Source organism: Nannobrachium achirus (genome assembly GCF_963921795.1).
Source record: "Nannobrachium achirus genome assembly, chromosome: 22".
NCBI lineage: Eukaryota > Metazoa > Chordata > Actinopteri > Myctophiformes > Myctophidae > Nannobrachium > Nannobrachium achirus.
The window spans coordinates 15,558,054-15,583,053 of record NC_137829.1 but is presented as its reverse complement, the minus strand read 5'-3'; the positions used below and the strand labels follow the sequence as shown (position 1 = coordinate 15,583,053).

The window sequence follows — 25,000 nt, the reverse complement described above, 5'->3', positions numbered from 1 at the left end:
GTATTGATGAAATGTCATTTCTTGTACAGTATTGTATGTGTTTGTATGTCTTGATGAATTGAATACATAGGACCACAATGGAAACAAGCCCTAACAGGGCTTTTTGTGTTATCCTTTTAGCGTCATTGTATAACCTCTGTACTTTTTGCAAACTCTTTGCAAACAATGAACCAAATTATTTTGGGGGGTCCCAAGCTTTAAAACCACCCATTTTCAATACCTTTGAGGAGTAAAAATAAAATAAAAAATAAAAGTCCCCCCCCCCCCCCCCTTCTGTGTTTCCTAGAACTGGAGGATATATTTTGGGGGTTGTATTGCAAATCATCACACCGGTGTGATGTCATCATGTTGTGATGACACAAACCCCCAAATCAATCCTTCAGTTCTAAGCAACACAGAAGGGAGGAAGGGGGGGGGATTTCTTTTATTTATTTTTTCTCAAAGGTATATTAATTACATATATTGAAAATGGGTGGTTTTCCCCTTTAAGCTGATTAGCTTAATGGTACAACATTGTTTTCTCACTCAATTGTAAACACAATGATTTCTATAAGACCTTTTTAAGAACAAATTGGCCACATTATCAGACTGTAAGAAAGGAAAAGGCAAACATGGGCAAGGCGTTGTGAGCTTCAGAGCTTGTAGTTCGGCTGTTTTCACAATATTCAGTGGATATCAGTGGAACCGAGTCATGCTACTTCTAATGCCTAATGCAAACGAACCAACTTCTCACCTGATGACGATGAAGAAGATGAAGACGTGGATGAGGAGAGGTCCAGGGAGCAGGGTCTCTGAGGCCGACTGCCTCTGCTCTGCCTCAGCTGGACTTCACACCGGACTGGGACTACCGGAACTACCGGAACTACTGGTACTGCTGGCTCTACTGGTACTACCGGCTCTACTGGGACTGCTCCGGTCTGAACTGGACCAGTACAGCTCACTGGTTCCGGACCGGTGTGCGAGACCAGTCTGCTGACAGCGGCTAGAGGCTGCACCACAATCCGATCCTGGTTCTGACCAGCGGGATGTGTCTGATGATGGGGCACCGGTTCGGGGTTTGTGGGCACGCCCGCCGTTGTCAAGGCGTCATCTCCTCTGGCGGGCCCCGCCCCGCCTCCTTGGCTGTCGCCCCCTTTTGCCCCCGACAACGACCCCGTGACCTCCACTCTGACCATCGCAGCGTCCTGGCACATGACCCCCGACCTCTGCGGCGGTCGGTTGTTGTTGTTGTTGTTGGAGTTGGGGGGGCGAAGGAGCTCCTGGTGGTAGGACTGCAACCAGCAGGACATTTTAGTTCAACATTACAACAAATTCAACAAATGGTTGAACTAGTGATGGGACGATATGACAGTTTCATATCACGATTATTGTGACCAAAGAAATCACGATTTACGATATTATCGCAATAAAATATCCCCAACGTCCATTATCCTGGCCAGAACATTTGCCCAAAAATATTGCGACGCGTTGTGAGCTTGTAGATCGGCTTATCGTCCCATCCCTAGGTTGAACATCGGAACACTGTATATCAGTGGTTCTCTAACTTTTAGGTCTGCAGCCAAATACATGTCATTTGGGGGTCCTTGACATGAAAAGGTCTGGTCTACGCGAGACTAGCCCGACAGCAATGCTCTAGTGTCAGACCTACCTGATGTTGGCGTCGCTTGGTGCTCAGCAGGGGTTGGTATTCGTCAGGACTGCAGTTCAGCAGGGGAACACCGCCCTCTTCACCTCCGTCTACACCCCCACTCATCCCTCGCTCCTCCTCCACCTGACACAGTGGTGGAAAAAATACATTTCTTTTTTTTTAGCGGTGCTCCTGGAAGGAGCTAAGCTACAACATCTGTCTTTGTCTGGGAAGCTGGCCTTGAATCTGGCCCTACATCTTTGCACAAAGCGCTCAAAGTTTGTTGTACAACTTTTTCGGGACGCTTAATGAAATTAACTCATTATGAATAGCACAGCTCATTTCACACTAGGTGTGATGTTTTACTTAAAGAGGTGGTGCCATCATTTTGCACTTTTTCTGTTTTGTATGTGTCAATAGACCAGCTGGTGGGGTTATAATGTGCAAATCTGCCTTCCCTGTGTATTTTTGGTTACTTCCTGAAAGCTGAAAGCCTCTGAGTCAAAAGGCCCAACTGAAAAACACTGAGTAAATGAAATCATAAACTCATCCACTCCCCTTATAACTTCAAAACCTAATTTTAACACTTTCTGTACACGTTTTTGGAAACAAATCTTCCTCCTAGTATAATCGTAATACCTGATTGGGGGGAGGGGGGAATCATGGCACCCCCAATTTCCAGCATATCTTCATATAATTGGTCCACACTAATGCTATTGTTATGCTAAATGTTATTCAGTAAAGGTACAAAAGTGCTGGTATCGAAATATGCTTAAAGTGACAAAAGTCATTACTCATTACGCACAACGTCCTACTTCAACAAGTTTTTTCACAAGTTTTTCAGATTTGTCAAAATCTTTCTATAGCCTTAAGAAAATAGCTGATCTACAAGTTCACAACGCATTGCATTGTGACACGTTGTGAGCTTGTTAATCGCCTATTTTTTAACAAGTATATAATAGAGCTTAAAATAGGGCTTAATTGATAATTGTTTATTTGCATCGTAATAACAAAATATACAGTAAAAGTAACTAGTAACTAAAGGTTTCAAATAATTGTAGTGGAGTAAAAAGTACAATATCTGTCTCTGAGATGTAGTGGAGTAGGATGTATAAAGCAAGAAAATGGAAATACTCCAGTAAAATAAAAGTACCTCAAAATATTATACGTAAGCACAGTACTTGAGTAAATGTACTCAGTTACTTTCCATCACTCACCTGAGGTCCCGCCGGATTGGTCCGTCCGCCGCCTCCTCTCATCCCATTGGTCACCAGGGTGGGGACCCCGACGCTGTAACCGTTGGCGACCACCGTCACCGCCCCTCCCAAACCCGGGATGTTGTTGGTGACCGTGGTGACCAGATGGGGCTCTGCCGCCCGGGCAACGGACACTGTGTTCACCCTAGCAACGCCCGTCTCCACCTGAGCAAACCAAGAATACACTCAATACTTCATTATCTTAGGTTTTATGGAGCCTGTTTCTACCCCCTATTCTGAATTCCCATAGATGTGTCTAATATTGCATCATATAAGAGCGAGAAACAGACTGTAGGTCTATCAGATATGAGTGACTGACTATCACAAACGATACAGAACCACCTCCCTGACAGTATCGCCGGGACAATTTTTTTCTTTTTGGACCACAATTCTTATGAGACGATTCTAAGATGACCGAATGTTATTCTCCATACTCCATACTTCCATGACCCAGGGGATGTCAGTGTTTCGACGAAAATGTTTCTATGTTTTTCGGGTCGGGTGTGTTTGCGCGATTCTCAGTTTAAAAAAAAAAAAAAAAAAAAAAATTATATATATTTTATATACATTTTCACAATTTCTGCCTCTAATATTTGACAATTTGGCCAATGTTTAATTTGTCATTTCAGAGGTATTAACACAATCAATCACCAAAGACAATGCATAGCTATTTTTTCCAGGACCTTCCAGGACACTTGATCAATTCCAAAACTTTTCCAGGACTGGATTTTTTTTTTTCTAATTTCAAAATATTTCCAGGAATTTCATGACCGTGGGAACCCTGCATAGTAGGTAGGGTTTGAGGTACCTGTTTGACGTTGGACTTGTGCTTGGTTTTGGGGAGGGACAGAGTGATGGGTCTCTTTGGGACGTTGTGCTGTTTGGGGAGGGGGGGGCAGTGTTCCGCCTGGCCCACCGTCACTGGCGCTGTCACCTGCTGAACAGACGACAAAGGAACCACACCTCACATACAGCAGTGGTTCTCAACCTTTTCAGGCCGCGACCCCCAAAATAATCATATTTTAACTGGGGACCCCCCCACCCTGACGAGCACTAAGAGTTGAGGCATTACATTTTGTATAACGCGGTTCTACTGTGAAAATATCTGATCTGCATGCTCACAACGCCTCGTGAGCATGTAGATCGTCTATTTTCACAATTTCTCTTATTTGACAATTTGGCCAATGTTTAATTTGTCATTTTAGAGGTATTAAAAAGTCCTTAAATTGTCAATTTAGAAATGTGAAGATACCCTCTATACACTTCAACTTTATGCTGGTTTGTTTACTGTTGAGTGAGAAAATAACATTGCAGTTCATCATCTGGGGATCCCCCAAATTAATTGACCCCTGGACCTTCTAGCTGTGAGGCGACAGCACCACCGTGCCCCTACATTTGCAATTTAATTTCTCCATTCTATGTAGCATACATTTTTATTCTTATAGATTATTGTGTTAATAAACACAATGAGTTTCGGTTATCCCGATGCCAACTGTACAACCAACAATTCTATATATTTTAACTTGTATTTTTTTACATTGGAATATGGAATGTGTTCCAGGAGCAGTTAGCGTTCAGGGCTTAGGGTCCTGGGAGTCTCACCTCAGCAGTCAGCGTGATCAGAGGGTAGAGGAGCAGGCTGCTGCTCCCAGCAGCAGCCAGTGGGTCAGGAGCACAGAATTGTTTCTGAGAGTGTTCCATCAGACTCTCATCAGAGCTCTCCCTGAGGTTCTTATCAACCTGACACACACACACACACACACACACACACACACACACACACACACACACACACACACACACACACACACGAAGACAGAGAGGAAATTAATTGATTAATTTATTGATTGAATACTTCCATTAGTTCTCTTCAGGGTATGGGATGCTAACTGCACTGTACGGGAGATGGGATTCAAAACCGTTCCATGTCGCAGACTTCTAAGGGATGATTTTTAGAGCTTGTATTCTCATAATCTACACATAAAGCAATGTGTGTGTAAACATCTGAGCTTTAAAGGTGACCCTTGATTAAACCACAAGATAGGCTAGTGCAATGCAATATATATCACTGAATAACAGTGATCAAATCTGCTGAAGCCGTACAGAAAAAAACAGACAGACAGACAGACAGACAGACAGACAGACAGACAGACATGTAGAGATGAAACCAAACCTCTTTAGGGTCCAGCTTAGTGGCCTCCAGATCCTCTTCTGTCAGCTGCAGGAACACTGGAACACTGGGAAGAGCACCACCTTCAGGACAGGAGGGACAATTACTGGTGTGTGACAGACAGGAGTTGGTGATCAGAGGAAGAGACTTGACTTGGGATTCGGGAACCATACTGTATAGTCCATGGGCCATATGAGATGTCGGTGTACAAATGGTGGCAAAGGTTACTTATCAATTTTTTCATTTTTCTGAGTCACAGCTAAATTGGTGTTATCAACTGTTAAAGTCGGGGTCCCATTAACTTTTGTATATACAAAATCTGCTTTGAGTAGCATACTGTATGAGAGGTCAAACTAGGGTTTATGAATCCATTGGTCATGATTCTGAATCCATTGTAATTATTTGTCACGAAAGAAATTCCTTGGGTTAAAATGGCCCCCTAGTTTGACCCCTCACATGCTACTTAAAACGGATTTATTTTTTGTATTATTTTCCTGTAAAGTAAAGTTAATGGGACCCCAACTTTAGCAACTGATAACACCAATTTAGCTTTGCCTCAGGAAGGAAGTTATCATACCAAAATATTATCTACAGACATAGAGCTTCTCAAACATTGTGGACATTAATTGGAACTAGGATACCAGGTAAATAATTAACCTAGTATCTGCATAAATAATATGGTAAATTAATTAAATTAGTCTTAACATTGTGCTCAAGAAAACAAACCTACAGTACAGTAAGTAACACAAACATGAGAAGGGATGACCAAGATATGTCTGCATTTAGCTATCACATGAGGCCTTGTCTGGTTGCAGGTAGTCCAAAATTGGAAAGGTTTTGCGCAAAATCATCACTTGCATTTCTGCATCTATTAATAGCCGGTTAGCCGAGCTTGCTTGCTCTAACTTGTATATTTTGCTATTCATCATAAGAGAATCATACAGGAACAATGCGGTTATCGTGTCTGAGAAACAATAGAGAGTGTGTGTGTGTGTGATGGTGGGTGTGTGTGTGTGTGTGTGTGTGTGTGTGTGTGTGTGTGTGTGTGTGTGTGTGTGTGTGTGTGTGTGTGTGTGTGTGTGTGTGTGTGTGTGTGTGTGATGGGGTGTGTGTGCGTTTGTCAGATGTAAGAAGGGGGGAGTCCAAGGATAAAAGGCTGGGAAGCAGTGCTCCAGGCGACAGGTAGTTATAGCTGCATGTGTGTGAGACTATGTCTAGCAGATGACAACGGACACAGGTTCATGTGTGTGAGACTATGTCTAGCACATTAGAAAGAGACAGGTCCAAACTTGTTAAGGAAACACGTTTTTTTTTTATCAGACGGATGATGAGTTGGAGGTGAGATGAGCGATATTAAAACTGTCAATCTTGTGAGTAAATGAGGTTAAAATGTCTTCACACATGTCAGGAGTTGGATGTGGGACTAGCCTCTCCCAGACAGACTGTTGACTCACACGGTTTTCAGATGCTTCCGTCATACCGTCTGTAGCCTAAACGGAAGCGCTGAAAATCGGCCCAGTTGGCATTTTTCTGTCTACACCAAGAGCTATATTTTCGTCCTTGCCTTACCCCTTTTCTCTAAACTTCTTTGGCATTTTATTTTATTTTGAAAAACATTTTAAAATACTTCAAATAGCCGATCTACATCGACATATTGTGAGCTTGTAGATCAGCTATTTGAACTATTTAAAAAATGTTTTTCAAAATAGTAAAGAAATGGCAAAGAAGTTTAGGGGTAAGGGGTAAGGCATGGACGAAAATAGGGCTCCAAGTCTCTTTGCCCAAAATAGCCGATCTACAAGCTCACAACGTGTCACATTGCGACGCGTTGCAAGCTTGTAGACGTGGGTTCCGCAGAGGTTGTGGGTTCGAATCTACCGTTATGCAACCGACTTTGTCGGGAGGAAATAATTGGCATAACGACTAAATTAGGAAGAGAAGTGGGTAAGCAAAGAAATAACCTGGCGTAGCCAGACAACTATTCTACAATCTCTGAATGCTATACAGAGTCTGGAGCGACAGCCCCTGAACGGTGAGTAATGGATGCTGGCATTTCAGTTCATTTCTGCTAAGCAGTAAGCTAAATATGCTTAGATGATTTTTATTTATATTAGGATAAATGTGTGCGGTGTTAAAAATGAAACGGAAGTGGGGAGGAGGCTTCACTTCTGCTTTAACCGGATACTCATCATAAGACCCCCGTTGCCCCAGACTGTACGACGGGAGCATTTGCAAATGGGAGTCAACAGTCTGGCCACGCGAGACTAGCAAAGAAATTATGGACAGAAATGACGACACAATGAAGATAACTTCCTTTGTGTCACTTTCCGGCTGCGTATTTATTTACAGTTACTCTATGTAACATATATCCATGCAGCAAAGATTGTGTAACAGTTGTCTGACTTGACAGTCTGGATGTGGACAGGGAGAGAGAACAGGGAGTTGATTGAGCTACAGAAACTGTGGGAATGTTGTGAAATTATATTAGAAAGATATTTGGCCTTCGTTGTTTTGACAGGGCGCTGTTATGTTATGTTGTATGATGTTGTGTTGTATATACCGGTACACGTATGTGCTGTATGTGTGCGTGCCTGTGTGTCTTTGTGTGTGTGTGTGTGTGTGTGTGTGTGTGTGTGTGTGTGTGTGTGTGTGTGTGTGTGTACCAGTGTGCTCAGATTCTGAGATAGAGGTCATAACAGTGTTGGGGGTCAGGCCTGCAGACACACTGCTCTCAGGACTGGACAAACGAGCATGACACTGCATAGAGAGAGAGAGAGAGAGAGAGAGAGAGAGAGAGAGAGAGAGAGAGAGAGAGAGAGAGAGAGAGAGAGAGAGAGTACAGAGAAAAGTAGATTAATACATTTATAAATACTGTACATCAGTCAAATTTATATGTATCGGGATGCAATCGTTTCTGCAAGTATGCACGCACGCGTGCACACAAACACACACACACACACACACACACACACACACACACACACACACACACACACACACACACACACACACACACACACACACACCTGTGCCTGCTGTCGTTCGTAATTGATTGAGTTCCTGTTCTTCTCTGGGACTCCGCCTCCTGCCACGCCTCCCCGGGTTGCCGTGGCGACCGTGGCCGGGTGACCGTCTCCTTGGAGATTCTTGAACACGCCCGCCTCGTGGTCCTCAATGTAGGAGGAGGAGGAGTCAGCCGTGTAGGAGGAGGGGCCAACCTTAAAGCCCCGCCTAATGTTGGACAGGTTCCTGGCGTGAGATTGCACATAAAAAAGGCAATACAATTGTGATTCTAGTCATTATGAGTGTTCTTCAGTACTGTAGTACCACCTGGTATGGATGCCTGTCTGCAGCCCTAAAGTCACAACTGCTGCAACAACTGAACATTTGTTCAAAGATAGTTGGACAACCACCACCTAGAGGCTATATACGACTACGTATGATAACAGCATTCTAAGGTTGGCAAGAAATATTACCACTAATAGTAGCCATGTGTTGCATAGAGAATATAGGTTGCTGCCTTCAAGAAGGAGATTTGGTGTTCCAGAATACAATAAGGTCAGACTAAAAAGGTCCTTTGTCCATCAGTCGACTTTAAGGCTTAATCAGGAGTTTGGCCATAGGTAGGCTTAGCGGTGGACATTGCTCTTGTCTGTATTATCCTTATGTATGTAAAACTGTCTTGTTTTTGTTCCCTTGAGTCAAATGTTTGTATATGTTACAGTACGTTTGGGTAACTCAGTACGTTCATGGTAAGAGCACTTGTTTTGTCGTTCACCACACACCAATCACCACCAGATGGCGACGACAGCCATTCACTACTGAAGGCGCTGATGTCACTCGTTTGCGACTCTCTTTCTTTATTTACTAGCCTAGCTCGGCAGTGTTTAGCCATTAGCTTACTATGCCTTACTCTAACCCTAACCCTAACCCTAACCTTAACCTCAGTAAAACTATGCCTAACCCTAACCCTAACCCTAACCCTAACCTCCGTGGGGTGAGGCGCTATCATTCCTGCCGACGCTACGATGTTGTGGCTCAAAGCGACCGCTTGTTCCGCCCTGTGCCGCACGACGAGTGCTCCGTTTCTCGATCGTACTGTTTCTCTATCAAACCGTGACATATATATGTTTCACATACATGGCTGCTGTGTCGCAAGACAAATTTCAGTGTGAACTGACAATAAAGTACTATATCATATCATATCATTAAGCTAATATAAATTGAAATAACTAAAGTGGGTCATGTTTGCATGTTTGGAATTGTTAAAAGCTGAAATCAATAATATATCAGTATTCCGCAGGCCGCATTAAGTGAAGGTGTGGGCCGCATGTGGTCCCCGGGCTGCCAGTTGCCTATAAATGGTGCCGGATATGCAGCTCGGCAAATGAATGGTAAATTGATCCCAGTGCATGACGGAGGACGATATCACAATAAATTAAATCTCCACAATAAAAGATAATATCGCTTATCGTCCCATCCCCACAGTAGTTGACAGTAGGACTAACCTGTGGTTGTGCAGGGTGGTGACGGTGGTAGGGTTGACAGTAGGACTAACCTGTGGTTGTGCAGGGTGGTGGTGGTGGTAGGGTTGACAGTAGGACTAACCTGTGGTTGTGTAGGGTGGTGGTGGTGGTAGGGTTGACAGTAGGACTAACCTGTGGTTGTGTAGGGTGGTGGTGGTGGTAGGGTTGACAGTAGGACTAACCTGTGGTTGTGTAGGGTGGTGGTGGTGGTAGGGTTGACAGTAGGACTAACCTGTGGTTGTGTAGGGTGGTGGTGGTGGTAGGGTTGACAGTAGGACTAACCTGTGGTTGTGTAGGGTGGTGGCGGTGGTAGGGTTGACAGTAGGACTAACCTGTGGTTGTGCAGGGTGGTGGCGGCGGTAGGGTTGACAGTAGGACTAACAGGCTTGGCTCTGTCCCAGATCAGCAGCAGCTCAGCCAGTCTCTCCTCAGCGCACTGAGCTGTCAGCCGGGCTTCAGCGTCCTGGTCCCAACAGTCCTCGATGGTCTCCTTCAGGGAGCGGACAGCCTGAACACACACACACACGCGCACACACACACACACACACACACACACACACACACACACACACACACACACACACACACACACACACACACACACACACACACACACACACACACACACACACACACACACACACACACACACACACACACACACACACACACAGGGACGTGCAGAGAATGTTAGAGAGGCAGGGGCTGACATTTCTAAAAGGGCCTTTTGGTGAAAATATCGAAATTAGCAGACCTCCAAGCTCATTGTGAGCTTGGAGGTCGGCTATTTTCGGTGCTTGATACCACACTGAACTAAGCATAATCAAGTGAATACTGGAGATGTGGCGTAACGGCACGGATTTCTACACAGAGAGGGCAATTCTTTCAACATAATATGCGGCATTCAGGTTCAGGAGAGTTCGGACAAGGCTATTCTCTTGAATGCCGCCTTAAGGAATGGCATGGAAAGAGGGCATTTGCATTTCTTTCAAATGTCTCAAGGCCTCAATTCATCTTTTTGCCAATCATTTGGGGGCCCAATTACCTTAAGATCCTCACAGCCAAAAAGGATGTCTATTCCAGTCTACATGGATTAAAGCAAAAATGTTATCTTCTGACTGAAAATGTGGCAAAGAGACTTGGGGCCCTAATGTGCGACTTGTGAGACAGTGTGAAAGGAGCCCCTCACACTAGCGCTGATCGCTAAAAACTTAAAACTATGTATAATAGGCTATTTTAGTAATTATTGTTCCTGCTGTTCTAGATACTCACAGACTGCGGTTTTAACCTGTGCTTTTATATGAAATATCCTATTAACATTTGATGGAAGATGCTTCTGAACATATTGCTAGTTGGACCCCTTCAAATATCTAATCTTAAAATAATAACCTAAAATAGGCTATTTCATCTATTTTCACTATGCTTCCATAGAAGACATGCTGGCTTCTTGTAGCACTGCTCGTAACCACGACACAAAACACATTTCGATGGCACAGAGCCAACGTTTCCACTGGATACGGCTCTTCCTCAGGGTAACCAGTCTGGTTTCTAACTAGCTATTTTAGACTTTGAATCCTGAAAAGTATGTTGTTTTGGACCAGTGGTTCTCAACCTTTTCAGGCTGCGACCCCCCCAAATAATCATATTTTAACTGGGGACCCCCCCCCCCCCCACCCTGACGAGCACTAAGAGTTGAGGCATTAGATTGTGTACATCACGGTTGTGAAAATAGCCGATCTACATGTTCACACGCCTCGCGTTGTGAGCATGTAGATCGGCTATTTTCACATTTCTGCCTCTAATATTTGACACATTTTGCCAATGTTTAATTTGTAATTTCAGAGGTAACCAATTAAAAAGTCCTTAAATTGTCGCTTTAGAAATGTGCTACACACTTAAACTTTGTTGGTTTGTTTACTTTTGAGTGAGAAAACAGTGTTGCACATTAAGTTAATCTTCTGGGGACCCACCCAAATCATTTGGGGGGGACAGGTTGAGAACCACTGTTTTGGACAACGGGTGGACAGGTTTCCACATGGTTTTCTCACCAGACTGTTTTCCTTCCAGGCTTCGGGGAACTTGGGCCGCTGCTTCTCTCTGGACACCAGGACCTGCATGTCCTCAAAGCTGGGCTGGTTCCCGATCTCTGCCTGGAACGCCACCTGGTACTCTGGTACTGACTCACCTGCACACACACACACACACAGGTTTGATGTAAGTATGACATTATGTCTAGAAAACCACTGGGAGCTTAACTCTTCTACTGCTTGACAATCGCTTTGTCGCTTTGTAATGGCAGCGCCAGTTCGGCTGATTTTTTTTCCCCCCACTACTCTATGAGAGATACGACCGTCTTTTACATAAGATCGCAATTTGAAATATTTGGATTCTTTTTCTATAAAATCGCAATGGTAAAGTACTTTGATGGCAATGGACAGACTATAAAAATCCTTAATAGGCAGTAAAAGAGTTAAGTGCCACAACTATAACTACTTTTAGTTCAGCTATTTCCACAATTTCATATTTGTAATGTATAAAATGTGTAATTACGGCCATGGTACACTACATTATTCATTAACAGCCATTCCTCCTATATTTAAGTCACTTGTCATATCTTCCATGTTTAATTTGTGTTTACAAAGCCTTAAATCCAAACAGAAATACTATTTGTATTCACAATGTTCTAATGTTCAATGCCAAACACACAAGAAAACCATTAATCGTAATTATATTTATAACCAAACTTTGAGAATAATGACAACCCTATACGTGTTTATCACGTGAGTGAGTCCATCATCTCACCAGGGAAGAGGTCAGTGCATCTCATGAAGGCCTCCCAGTAGACCAGGCCCAGAGCGTACATGTCCACCTGCTTCAGGGCCGACTCGCAGTCTCTGAGGTTCACCGCACCTTCCAGCACCTCTGGGGCCATGTAGCGCACTGTCCCCACCTACAGTAAACAGCAATACATTCTATTACACTGTCCCCACCTACCAGTGGCGTCAGTTCAGCAAAAGCTAAGGTAGGGCAACATGACTGGTGTCATGCACACACGCGAGTCATGTTGCCATACCTTAATAATAAGTAGTAGATAGTATTATTTTACCGCAGGCACAAGTAAACAACTGACAGCCACACAAAAAATGTGCCGCTGCTGCTAATTAACAATAATACATTGCACCCGTGCAGACCTGGGGGATAAACCATTTGTCAAGATAGGGGGATGAGGGGATACAAGTGTTGTGGACAATATAATACCTGGTGAAAGCGATAATGTTGTTCTAATTTGCATTGTAATTAGTTTAAAGTAATTTAATAACAGAATAATAAATGCAGATAGCCATAGAGATATTCGTAGCCAAGGTATGGCAGCTGCCATACCTTGCCATACCCAATTGACGCCTCTGCCACCTACAGTAAACAATACATCATTGTGTGTGAGAGAGAGACCTCAGAGATAGCTGCGTTGTCCTCGTCTCCCGGTCGCAGGAGTCTCTGTCCCGTCAGTTTCATGGACAGACCGAAGTCTGTGAGGACACAGGACAGGTCGTTCCTCACCAGCACGTTACGACTGTTCAGGTCCCGGTGGGACACCGCTGGCTTGTACTGGTCTGGAGACAGCATAGAGAGAGAGAGAGAGAGAGAGAGAGAGAGAGAGAGAGAGAGAGAGAGAGAGAGAGAGAGAGAGAGAGAGAGAGAGAGAGAGAGGGGGTGGGGGGGGGGGGGGGGGGGGGGGGGGAGAGAGGAGAGAGAGAGAGAGAGAGAGAGAGAGAGAGAGGGTTCAAAATGGTTTATTTATGGAATTCAAGGTATCCAAACCAAAGAAACAACCTCCTGAACCTGAAGCCTTTTCACAGGATTTGCATGGTTGAAAATAGACCCCCCCACATTTTACTTAAATGAAACCCAAAATCACTTTTTCTATAAATATATATTATATAAATGAGTCACTTGTGATAGGGAGCAATGATATGGTTCAATTTGCCCATATACTTGTGGATTCAGTTCTCCTGGTTCTCTCTCACTAGTCGGACTGTATAGTATTTTCAATGGTTTTAGTTGGATATATTCAATTTGAGTATTTTAGCCATGGCTTGTTGTCTTGTTGTCTTGTTGTCTCGTTGTCTCGTTCCGAGCCGACACCACCGTGTTTACATCATGCCGTGGCCCGTGAGAGAACGCTGTTATGTGGCTGGAAGCTGTTGCTGCTGTCCCTCCCCGATCGAGGGGCTGACTGTTCAGTTCGACTCAGTTGTGGAAACACTGGTTACATGTTGGACTTGGAAGTAGGCCTATCGATACTGCGATGTAGAAACACTCTGTTACAAAATATGCACGCATTACTCCGCCCCCTCGCCTCACAACAACAGATAACCACACCTACATTTTAGATTTCTTTTCATAATCTGAATTCTGATAAAACAAATGAAGTGGAAGGGTTTCTCGCTCCTTTAACTCATTTGTTCAGAGGCTGCAGTTCATGTTGAACACCACCAGGGTTGCCATGGCCTCTAAATGTATATCATAGAGTCTCTCTCTCTCTCTCTCTCTCTCTCTCTCCTCTCTCACTCTCTCTCATATCATCTGTCTCCATACTTCTCTTTGTTTCCATTTCTCATCTGTCCATCTCCTCCCTCTTTCTCCATCTATATATATCATCTCTTCTTCTCCTGCATTCGTCACAGGCCTTCCTACTTTCTTCCAACTGCAGGGGGCCGTTTTGGTGTTAGGGTCAGGATTAGATATTTTAGAGGTTTGGTTTGGGTGTTAAAGATGTTAGAGTTTTCTCTATTTTTCTGCTTAGTTGTGCGGCGAACTCACACACCGATCTACGTTGTAGATCTGCTATTTTCTTCGGGTTTTTTTTTATTAAAAAGATCTGCTATTTTAGAAAAATAGTGAACATTTGAATATTTTTGACCCGATTCTATAAATGTCTTCTAAATCCTTCTTCTAAATCAGTGGTTTTCATGTCAAGGACACCAAAATTACACCCCCCAGAAGCAAATATTTGAGTTACAAATGTACGCTTTTAAAAAGATATAGTCAAAGAAAAAAGTCAAAAATAGCAGATCTACTCTCGGTGCTGTGCTGTGAGCTTGTATATCTGCTATATTTTCTAATAGTATAATAATACAAATGTGTGTACCTCCTCTGTACACCTCAGTGTGGAGGAAGGCCAGTCCTTTGGTAACAGAGTGAGCCATTCTGCAGCACGTCAGCCAGTCAATGTATGACCTGATAGGTAGAGAGACAGAGAACCCTGGAGAGAGAGAGACAGACAGAGAGAGAGGACAGGAAATCAGAAAGAATAAGTACATGCACGTGTAAACATCCCCACACACACACTCACACTCACACACACACACACACACACACACACACACACACACACACACACACACACACACACACACACAATTACAAGCAGTGAAGCTGGTAATTACATTTGGCCTACAAACGCAAGCTACCATTCATGCAATTTACCCAGGCTCTGCTCTGTGTGCGTGCGTGCGTGCATGTGTGTGTGTGTGTGTTTGCAGAGAGTGTAGCCTTCAGTTTGAGTGCTGTAACGTTAATGTTTAAATAGTCATTACACTTACTGTAGGCTACAGTATTATTTTCATGTAAGGATTACATAACATTGTATGTATTGTTATGTAGGGTTATGTTCACTGTACAGTGTATGTACAGTGTATGATTTTTGTGAAGAACATGTACTTTGCATTGAATGAAATGTACTATCCTGTATTCAAATAGTCTAGACTAGAGGGTGGATGGGAGGACCTAACCTATATTTACATTTCCTATAAAAAACACTCATACGATAATCGTATCATGGAGATTTAATTTATTGTGATTATCGTCCTCCGTCATGCACTGGATCAAATCACCTTTTATTTGCCCAGCTGCATATCTGGTAACACTTAAACCCTCTATAATTGGTAAAAGGTACTTTTATAATATAAGTACTTGATACAGTCTTTTTTTCACTCTATCAAATGTCTTTGCCAAAAAATAGCTGATCTACAAGCTCTTGTAGATCTGCTATTTTTTGCCAAATGTTCCACCTCAGGATAATGGATTTTGATTATCGCGATAATATCGTAAATCGCGATTTCTTTGGTCACAATAATCGTGATATTACATTTTCATATCGTCCCATCCCGTCCCGTCCCACAGCAAAGACCAACACAAGAGCCAGATGCATATCTGTAAGGGGGGTAAATCTATGGAATAGCTTAGAAACAGAATTGAAAATGTGCACATCAGTATATACGTTTAAAACTATGTTTAAAACTAAGACAATAAATAAATATAAAACATTATAAAAAAAAATATATATATTATTATATATATAATATAAGAGTTATAACTACATCTTAACTATAAATAAATATCAGCAAATATACATAAATAGATATATTTATATATTAATACATTTATTATTCAAAAGTAATAAATGTATGAATAAAAAAATAACATTGGTATTCTAGTGGGTGTGAGTCATAAGTTGTACATGTAAATGTATGTATTTATATGAGTATATTATATGCATACTATATGTATTTATCATTGAGTATGTTAAATCATAAAAAAAAAAAAAAAAAAAAGTGGTATAGTTTGGTGCACCTTGTGACTTTACTTCCATATTGCCACATGTTACAGCACTGAACTAGATTGTTTTGTTCCATTTATTTATTTTTTTCTCTTCTCTTTCAAATATAAAATGCCTAAATTGTTTTGTTTTCTTCAGTCTTTTTATATTTGAAAATAAGTGATATTTGATTTTTGATATTTGATTTTGCTCTTAAATGGGGTAGGTACTATAAGCTGCGGCTTCTGCCTATACCTTTTCGGACCAGCATGTGATATACCGTAAATAACTGTATGTACTGTAATGATTGTATGAACTGGTACCGAAATAAACGAACTACTACTACTATCCCTAAAAAGACGCACCAAACTTGGCACAAACACTGTTCAGGGGTCTGCCATGAGAATAGTCTCCTTGTTCTACAACTGGGCTTATTGTCTGGGTTGGGAAGCTGTCTGAACCTTCCCTAAAACACCCGGGACAAAGGCTCCACACGTCCCAGACCTTTCTCCCTTCTGGCTCCCAAATAACAAACTCCCCATTGCAGTTAGAACTGCAGATTCACTCCCAAGTGTCCACCAGAATCTGAAGACACACCTCTTCAAACTCCACCTTAGCCCGTAACACTTGACCTAGTTTTGACGACCATGCAGATGTATGCTTAAAGGACAACTTTGTTGGGGTTCATAATTAGATTGTAATTAAAGAAAATAAAAGATGAGTGTTAAAATGCCTTTCTATCGTTTTAGAGATTTTAATGATTTTGATTTCAATGGGTGTACCGCAAGTGGCTAAAAATATGTATTTTTAGACACAATAAGCCCATTCATGGGCAGATGTGACTTATGGGGGCTAGTAGTGTTACTGTAAATAGTAATAAAGAAGTCGCTGGCTTATTGTGTCTAAGAATACATATTTGCCAACTTGTATGCATGCCCCCACCCACTGAAATCAAAACCGCTAAAATCTCTAAAACAATAGAAATGGTGTCCTTTAGTTTCAATGTACAGTTTATTATTTTGATAGCATATTGTTTATACTGATGCCATGTTCATGGTTTACCTGTGATCCTAGTTTACTGAGGCACTCTCTCTCTGATGTGTTTACCTTCCTTATTGCAAGTCGCTCTGTATAAGACCATCTTCTAAATGCCTAAATTGTAAATTGTACCATGTCAGGGGTCTCCCTGTCGTGACTGTTCTCAGTGTTTGTGCCAAGTTCGGTGCGGATCAGAGCAATGGTGCGCCTCGAAAGTCCAGATGTTACATTTGTGATGGCCGCCACCCATCCACCGCCGATCCAACCACCCGCCCTCTTAGCCATTTTAATATAGGATGTATGAACGTCGTTCAACAGATGAATTCAATTCATTCAGATGGAAATAATTCTGACAATTATGCAAAAAATAATTTGGATTACTGTATCTCAAATGATTGCAATTATGTCATAATTGCGACTGGCCTAAAGTCATGTTGATAGGATATTTCATTAGTGAGAAAACACTGCTGCCAAGAGCCCTTCAACACCCCCACTACAGGCCTGTGTGCTTCCAGACAGGAAGTAGCATGCAGGCGCCAAATACACAATGTATTGAATAACAAAGCTAAGGGGGAGAGAGAGAGAGAGAGAGAGAGAGTGAGAGAGAGAGAGAGAGAGAGAGAGAGAGAGAGAGAGAGAGAGAGAGAGAGAGAGAGAGAGAGATTGTATGTACAGTACCGTTAAACACTTAAACCGTTGATTTGACAAATACAGTACCGTAACTTAAATATACAGAGAAATGACCGGGACCAATAATCGAAATAAATAAAGTGCTATGGTACAACAGATAGAATGATTCTGATGATTAGGGGCAGAGTCCACAGAACATGTTTTACAAGCAGAGGGGGGCACTTTGGATATCGTCTATGTCCAGTGGAAGTCCGGACATTGAGTTACGCTTCAGGATTCTAATTCAAAAACATAAAAAGTTGCAGATTTCCAAGCTCAAAGATCTGCTACTTTTGATGATTTTGTGTGATGCTGTAGTATGATCAAGAAGGGCATTCATTTATGAAGAAACACAAAAAGTTAGAATATGCCTGGAGATAAGAAGTTTCTGCCCACAGCGCTTGCACACAGTGCTTAAACAGTTTACGTTAGAACCAATCACCCGTTGCTGTGCTTGAATGTCATCTGACATCTGCGTTATTAGCACACATAGCCCAACTGAAACAAAAGGACTTCATGGGTGTGACAACGATTCAACATCAGGTCGTAAATTACTGGGGTTGTCACACACAGCCAGGAGGATCTAACTACTTCTCCAAAGTGAGTGACACCCACAGCCACAACGCCAGAGGGAGCACCCCCTAAATTTAGAACAAATGGTAAATCCTCTGTAAATATAACTATTTGTATTTGCTGATGATGACATGTATTAATGTGTTAATATTCTATGCTCTGTTGATGAATTGATACACAATGGAAACACTTGTTATCATTTTAGCTTGTGTTGGCCTCAAATTGGGGTCCAGGGACCCTCATGGTTCCTTGAGGGGGATCCAAATGGCCTCTTATGGGTGTAAAACTCTGAGAGTGTACAAATGGAAACAAATATTTGGTTCCACTTGTACACACTAAATGGAACAGAACCTTCGTTTGTAACAGAGTATTTCTATAGGCTACTGCAGTATTGATTTTATTTGAGTACTTTTTCCACCACTGGTGACAGGCTTTAGTGACTGGTACAGTAGATCAGTGGTTCTCAACCTGTGGGTCGGGACCCCCAGGGGGTCCCCAAGTTATTATGGAGGGTCCCCAGATGATTAACTTAATGAGCAAATCTTTTTTCTCACTCAACAGTAAACAAACCAACATATGTTTAAGTGTATAGAGGGGTATCTGCACATTTCTAAAGTGACAATTTAAGGACTTTTTAATACCTCGCAACACTGTGTGCATCTACATCAGCTATTTTACTATAGAGCATCGCAGTTGAAGCCCCACCCCGTCCTCACTCTGGTGTCGGAAGCGTTTTCCGCATTCATTTCTTCCATAGACATTTCATAAAGTATTTATTTAAACGTTTTTAAGCCTTGGACAAAGCCACCTCGGCTGGAGAGGGATCGTGTCAATATTCACATTTTTTTTAATGCAAAGATTAATTAGAAAGCTGAAAAAAAGGGCAGGGTACAAGACTGTGTACATCATTATTTTTAAAATTGCGGAAACTACACTCCCAGAATGCATAGCGAATGTTGTTGTTGTTTCCTGAAATAAAGCCCTTAAATCACGCTCAGTTTAGTTATCCAGGCCAGCATACGGCCTGAAATGTAATGATTGTCATCTCTGTGGACGCTCTTATCGTCATCCTTAACATAGTGGATCATATTTGTAAAAGAAAGACGATCGCTCACGTTGTTCTGCTGACGTGCAATAATCCGCCGGGAAGACAGGGGGCAGTAGCTACTTCTGCGGTAACCGCAAGATACATGAAAGAAGAAGAAGCTAGACCAATCACAGACGTCGTTTTTACGTTTAGCAGTATGGGAAATGCAGTTCTTCTCCGTGCGATCTTGATTAAAACGTGTTTTTACTAAAACTAGAGTGATTGCATACATACTCGGGGGTTCTACAGGAGCATATAGAACCATTTTACAACCACCAGCCTAGTGGTAAGTGTACATTCAATTGCTACGACTTTGTGGCTGATAATGAAAAACGCTATGGTGAAAATGAATGGGTTGTTTACTTCCGACACCGCACTGCGATGCTCTATAGAACGTAGTGCTCCTTCAGGGTGGGGAGGTCCCCAGATTATTTTGGGGGTCGTGGCCTGAAGAGGTTGAGAACCACTGCTATATAAGTGTGCACTAAGAGACGGCCTTACGTGCGGGTAATGCTCCAGGACCAGCAGGTACTCCATCCGTCCGTCCGCCGACATCCGGTCGTCGGCAGCGATGAAGCGGGCGATGTTGTGGTGCTCGCGCAGCAGCGGCAGGCGGTAGATGGAGCGCTCGTTGGCGTAGTTCTGCCGGTTGGCGTAGCTGAACAGCTTCACCGCCACCGCGCGCTCGTCCAGGCTGCCGCGGTACACCGAGCCGTAGCGACCACGACCGATCAGCTAACACACGCACACACACACACACACACACACAACACAAAGATATACTAGAACACCGGTTCCCTAACAGCAGGTCAGGACCCATTTGTGGATCGCAGATTATTTTTATGGGTCACATAAAAAGGATTTTTCATGAATTAAAAATTAAATTCAATGATTTTTTTTCACTAATTTCATGAAGAAATCAAAGAAATTCCATAAATCAGAACACAAAGTGGTGAAAATAGCCGATCTACAGGCTCTGAGCTTGTAGATCTGCTGTTTGGGTCCCGGGCAAAAAAACGTCTAATCTCTCTTTTGGGTCTGGAGCTAAAAGGTCTGGGAACCAATGTACTAGAACATAGAACAGTTATGGCAGGAGCACCTAACTTTGATTAGGGGTGGGGGGGGGGGGGGGGAATCATGACCATATAACCTTTTTCTCTATGAAAAGAACATTTTGAAAATCGCAAAACAAAGGGTAGTTATTAAATGTAGTATATCAAATAATGTAATATTAAAATATGTTTTCACATAGGATCAAAGGTTATATGGTCATGATTCACCTCCATCCTGGATGGCTTGGTTCGAGGCTTAACATAATTGTTATAAATATATTTGTAAAAGTCTATGGCGAAAATGAATGGGGAATATTAAGTGACCCCAGGAATCCACTTCCGCTGCGACGCTCTATACAAACCGACAGTTCTGGACAACCGGATTTCTATGTGCGCCTATGTATGCAGGTTATGCACACGTGTGTGTGTGTGTGTGTGTGTGTGTGTGTGTGTGTGTGTGTGTGTGTGTGTGTGCGTGTGCGTGTGCGTGTGTGTGTGTGTGTGCGTGTGTGTACCTCCAGCAGTTTGAGGTTGTCCAGGTCTACAGAGGGTTCTGTGGTCGCTGCCTCCAATGAGTCCAGATTATGGAGACCCTGTTTACCGTTCCCTACACACACACCACACACCACACACCACACACACACACACACACACACACACACACACACACACACACAGTTATGTTCATGGCTTGATTGGAACCTGCCTGCTGTGCTCTGGAATATCTAGGTCTCCGTCACCTTAGATACATATAAATGCTAAATTTAGTCTACAGGAGTCTTAAGAGCAAAGGTGGAAAGGTAGCCAACTCACCTGTCGTGAAAACTGTGTGCAGTATTTTTTAAGCGAACGTTTGTAACTCAAATGTTGCTTCTGGGGGGTCCCTGGAACTAATTATTTTGAGATGTGGGTCCGTGGCCAAATACATATCATTTTGAGGGTCCTTCACATGAAAAAGTATGAGAACCACTGACATAGTAGTCTCTCAAGAACAGACTAACTGAGCACCAGTTAAGTGAAAGGGACCTTTTATTTGACGATGGCGAGCCAGATTGCGGACATAGAAACATTAGAAGGATTCAAAAGACACTTTTGAATCCTTCTAATGTTTCTAAGATTTTTCAAAAATAGCAGATCTACAAGCTTGCAGCGCGACACTCGGTGCCGCGCTGTGAGCTTGTATATCTGCTATTTTTCAATAGTGAAAGCATAAAATAACTAGAAGCAGTGCTCTTCCGAGCACAGGTCTCCACCAGGCCTTGTGTCCTGGTGGTGCTACTGTATAATAGGCCAATGTAAAAAGGGTGGCATATGTTCTTCACCATAGATCTTTCATGGAAATCGGACGCTCCATGCATGATTTGAAGCATTGTGTTCCAAAAATGTGTTTTGCTAAAGTCTACCTGCTGGTGGCGCTATAACAGGCCAATGTGAAAAAAGGTAGCATTTGTTCCTTGACCTAGTGGGAATATGTGTGGCAAATTTCACGGCAATCGCAAGCTGCGTTGATGATTTGAAGCATTTTGTTCAAAAACGGAGCAATCCTGCAAACTTTGGAAGCTAATATTAGCCAATCAGGATGGAATATGAAATATCAGACGGATCGGACTTGATCACATGACTATAGAGATACTGTGTACCGATTTGCGCGATTTTTGGATAAAATATCAAGGAGTAATATCCAAAAATGTGTTTTACATAAGTCGGCCCAAAGGTGGCGCTATAAAAGGCTGATGTGAAAAATGCAGTGCAAAGGTTTATCTTTAGCCTCTAGGGAGTGCGCTTACAAAGTTTGAAACTGATCGGTGGAGTTATAGGTAAAACCACAAATCGGCCTGTTATAGCGCCACCATGAGGCTGATTAAAAAAAAAATAAGTGGCATTTCTTCCTCGGCCTAGTGGGAACGTGTGTGCGCGATTTCATGATAATTGCACTTTGCGTTTGGGATTTGAGGCATTTTGTTCAAAACGGCTCAATCCTACAAACTTTGGAAGCCAATCTTAGCCAATCAGGATGGAATATGCAAAATCGGACAGATCCGTGTCGATCACATGACTGTCGAGATACTGCCTACCGATTTGTAGGATTTTTGGACAAAATCTGTAAGAGTAGTGCACAGAAATGTGTTTTGCAAATATCGGCCACTAGGTGGCGCTAGAAAAGGCCCATTTGAAAACGGCGACTGAGACGGCGACTGAGATTAGCTGCACACAAACTGCGAGGACGCACGCACGGACACACGGACGGACGGACGGACACACGGACGGACGAAGGGGAAAACATACTCTCCCCCAAGCCTTCGGCTGGTGGAGACAATGACACACAATAATGTGTACCCGTTCTGAATGGGTTAAAATAATTACATAAAAACGGTTGCGCCCGTGTGATCTGACTCCTACGCTCACTACGTTAGTTGCAGCAGACTTCACAAATAACGCAAAGACCCCACCTCCCCCTCATGTCTCTCCTTTCCAAGTTTGATGTCAGTAAATAAACATTGACGGTACGCAGATGTGCATCACTTTCCACAGTAGTCTTTCTGTACTGTTAACTGAGCTGGGCATAAAAAGTCAAGCATACCCCGGGGGCTTAATAATTGTGCCGAGTGTGTGTGTGCAGTGGTGTAAAGTAACTAAGTATATTTTATATTTTAACTCATTCAGAGCCCCAGACATTAACGGATTATAATGTCCAAAGTGACTCCTTCAGGTCCCATTCACTTGCGTTGTCTTATTTTGAAGGCCAGAAGTCCACCGCGCAATCACTTCCGGTCTGACGTCATCGGATCGTGCGCCGGAACCGATCCGTGTCCACGTGGAGTTGTGTAATGGCCGACCGGGAGCTTTTATAACTGTGTAACATAAGCGAGCATCTGCCTCCATCCTAGCTTCTAAAGTGTAGTTTTGAGATAATGGACATTAAAGATGAGATCCCCCGTCCACCTCAATGTTATGGATGGGACTATTTTGTGCTCGTGGAGCCGTGATGATGCGAAATCAGCGACGGATTTCGTCTCCGGACCACCGGCGATTCTTCTCGGTAATGTACTCGCCGTTACAGTAATCTATTACTTTTCCCGAGATATCCCATGAATGGCACTACAGATACTCGAGTACATTTCGCGAGACATCTCGCGAATGGCACTAGATGAGTTAAGTACAGTACTTAGGTACAATTTTGTGGTATTTGTACCTTAAACCTTGAATTCCAGACTTTTACTTGTAACAGAGTATTTCTATATTGTAGTATTGATACTTTTACTAAAACATCTGAGCACTTTTTCCACCACTGGTAAAAAGTCAGGCATACCCCAGGGGCTTAATCAGCGGCGGCGGAACGTACACGCAGACTACGCATGCTGCGTAGGGCCCCGTCGACCAAAAAGGCCCCCCACCGTCCCCTCCTCAGCAGAAAAGAACTACTGCTGCATGGTTAATCGTTTTCAAACCGAAATCGCGATGCGAAATCCCGCGATTAGCGGAGGCCACGGTTTCTCTGCGAAGTAGACTTCCCAAGCAATATGGAGACGTTTTAATTTTTGAAATCCCTTCATAATTGACTAAGGAATGATCAAATCAAACTGTAGTGACTTTCTTTGCTTCCGAGCATCCACACCGCTGAAAGTGAAAGTGAATTTGGCACAGTGGCCACTGTGCAGGACTCTGCCAGTGCCTGGGAACTAGGGGTGCTGCAGGTGTTCCAGCACCCCATGGGGAAGTTTTCATTTTTTTATTTAAATAAGAAAAGAACAAATCAAACATAGCAAAAATACGTTGCCTGTTGTTGTCGTTTTTTATTTATTCATTTATTGTTTTATATATATATATATATATATATCCATTATAAAATGGATTAAAAAATGATAAAAAATATTAGGCCTATTATTTTTCAAACATAGCAAAAATACGTTGCCTGTTGTTGTCGTTTTTTATTTATTCATTTATATATATATATTTTATATATATATATATATATATATATATATATTTCCATTATAAAATGGATTAAAAAATGATAAAAAATATTAGGCCTATTATTTTTTGGAAGGCCCCATAGCAGAATCACGCTTAGGGCCCCCATGGGCCCAGAAACGGCTCTGGGCTTAATAATTGTGCCGACATTACAGGGTCTTGTTGTCCAGTATATTTAATTGTTCTGTGTGTGTGTGTGTGTGTGTGTGTGTGTGTGTGTGTGTGTGTGTGTGTGTGTGTGTGTGTGTGTGTGTGTGTGTGTGTGTGTGTGTCTGTGTGTGCATGTGCGTGTGCGTGTGCGTGTGTGTGTGTGTGTGTGTTACCTGTTAACATGCGGTATCCAAAGAACAGTGCGGCGATGAGCAGCGCTACTATGGCAACCGACACCAGGGCGATGACCACTGTCTCCTCTCTGGGCATCGGCTGTGGGTC

At 42.8% G+C, this 25,000-nt stretch overlaps 1 protein-coding gene across 1 annotated transcript in view; it reads right to left on the bottom strand.

The window, feature by feature from the left end:
• LOC308307445 (bone morphogenetic protein receptor type-2-like) overlaps nucleotides 1–25,000 on the bottom strand; it is a gene marked incomplete at its 5' end in the record, with an annotated part of 41,673 nt that overhangs the window by 2,255 nt on the left and 14,418 nt on the right. Inside the window, 17 exon segments of the mRNA XM_080752710.1 lie at nucleotides 734–1,271; nucleotides 1,649–1,771; nucleotides 2,845–3,048; nucleotides 3,692–3,817; nucleotides 4,486–4,623; nucleotides 5,057–5,159; nucleotides 7,457–7,464; nucleotides 8,080–8,302; nucleotides 9,912–10,087; nucleotides 11,628–11,764; nucleotides 12,382–12,529; nucleotides 13,030–13,190; nucleotides 14,729–14,809; nucleotides 14,812–14,842; nucleotides 20,046–20,279; nucleotides 21,112–21,203; nucleotides 24,892–24,999. Coding sequence (XP_080608836.1) covers nucleotides 734–1,271; nucleotides 1,649–1,771; nucleotides 2,845–3,048; nucleotides 3,692–3,817; nucleotides 4,486–4,623; nucleotides 5,057–5,159; nucleotides 7,457–7,464; nucleotides 8,080–8,302; nucleotides 9,912–10,087; nucleotides 11,628–11,764; nucleotides 12,382–12,529; nucleotides 13,030–13,190; nucleotides 14,729–14,809; nucleotides 14,812–14,842; nucleotides 20,046–20,279; nucleotides 21,112–21,203; nucleotides 24,892–24,999 — 2,631 coding nt within the window.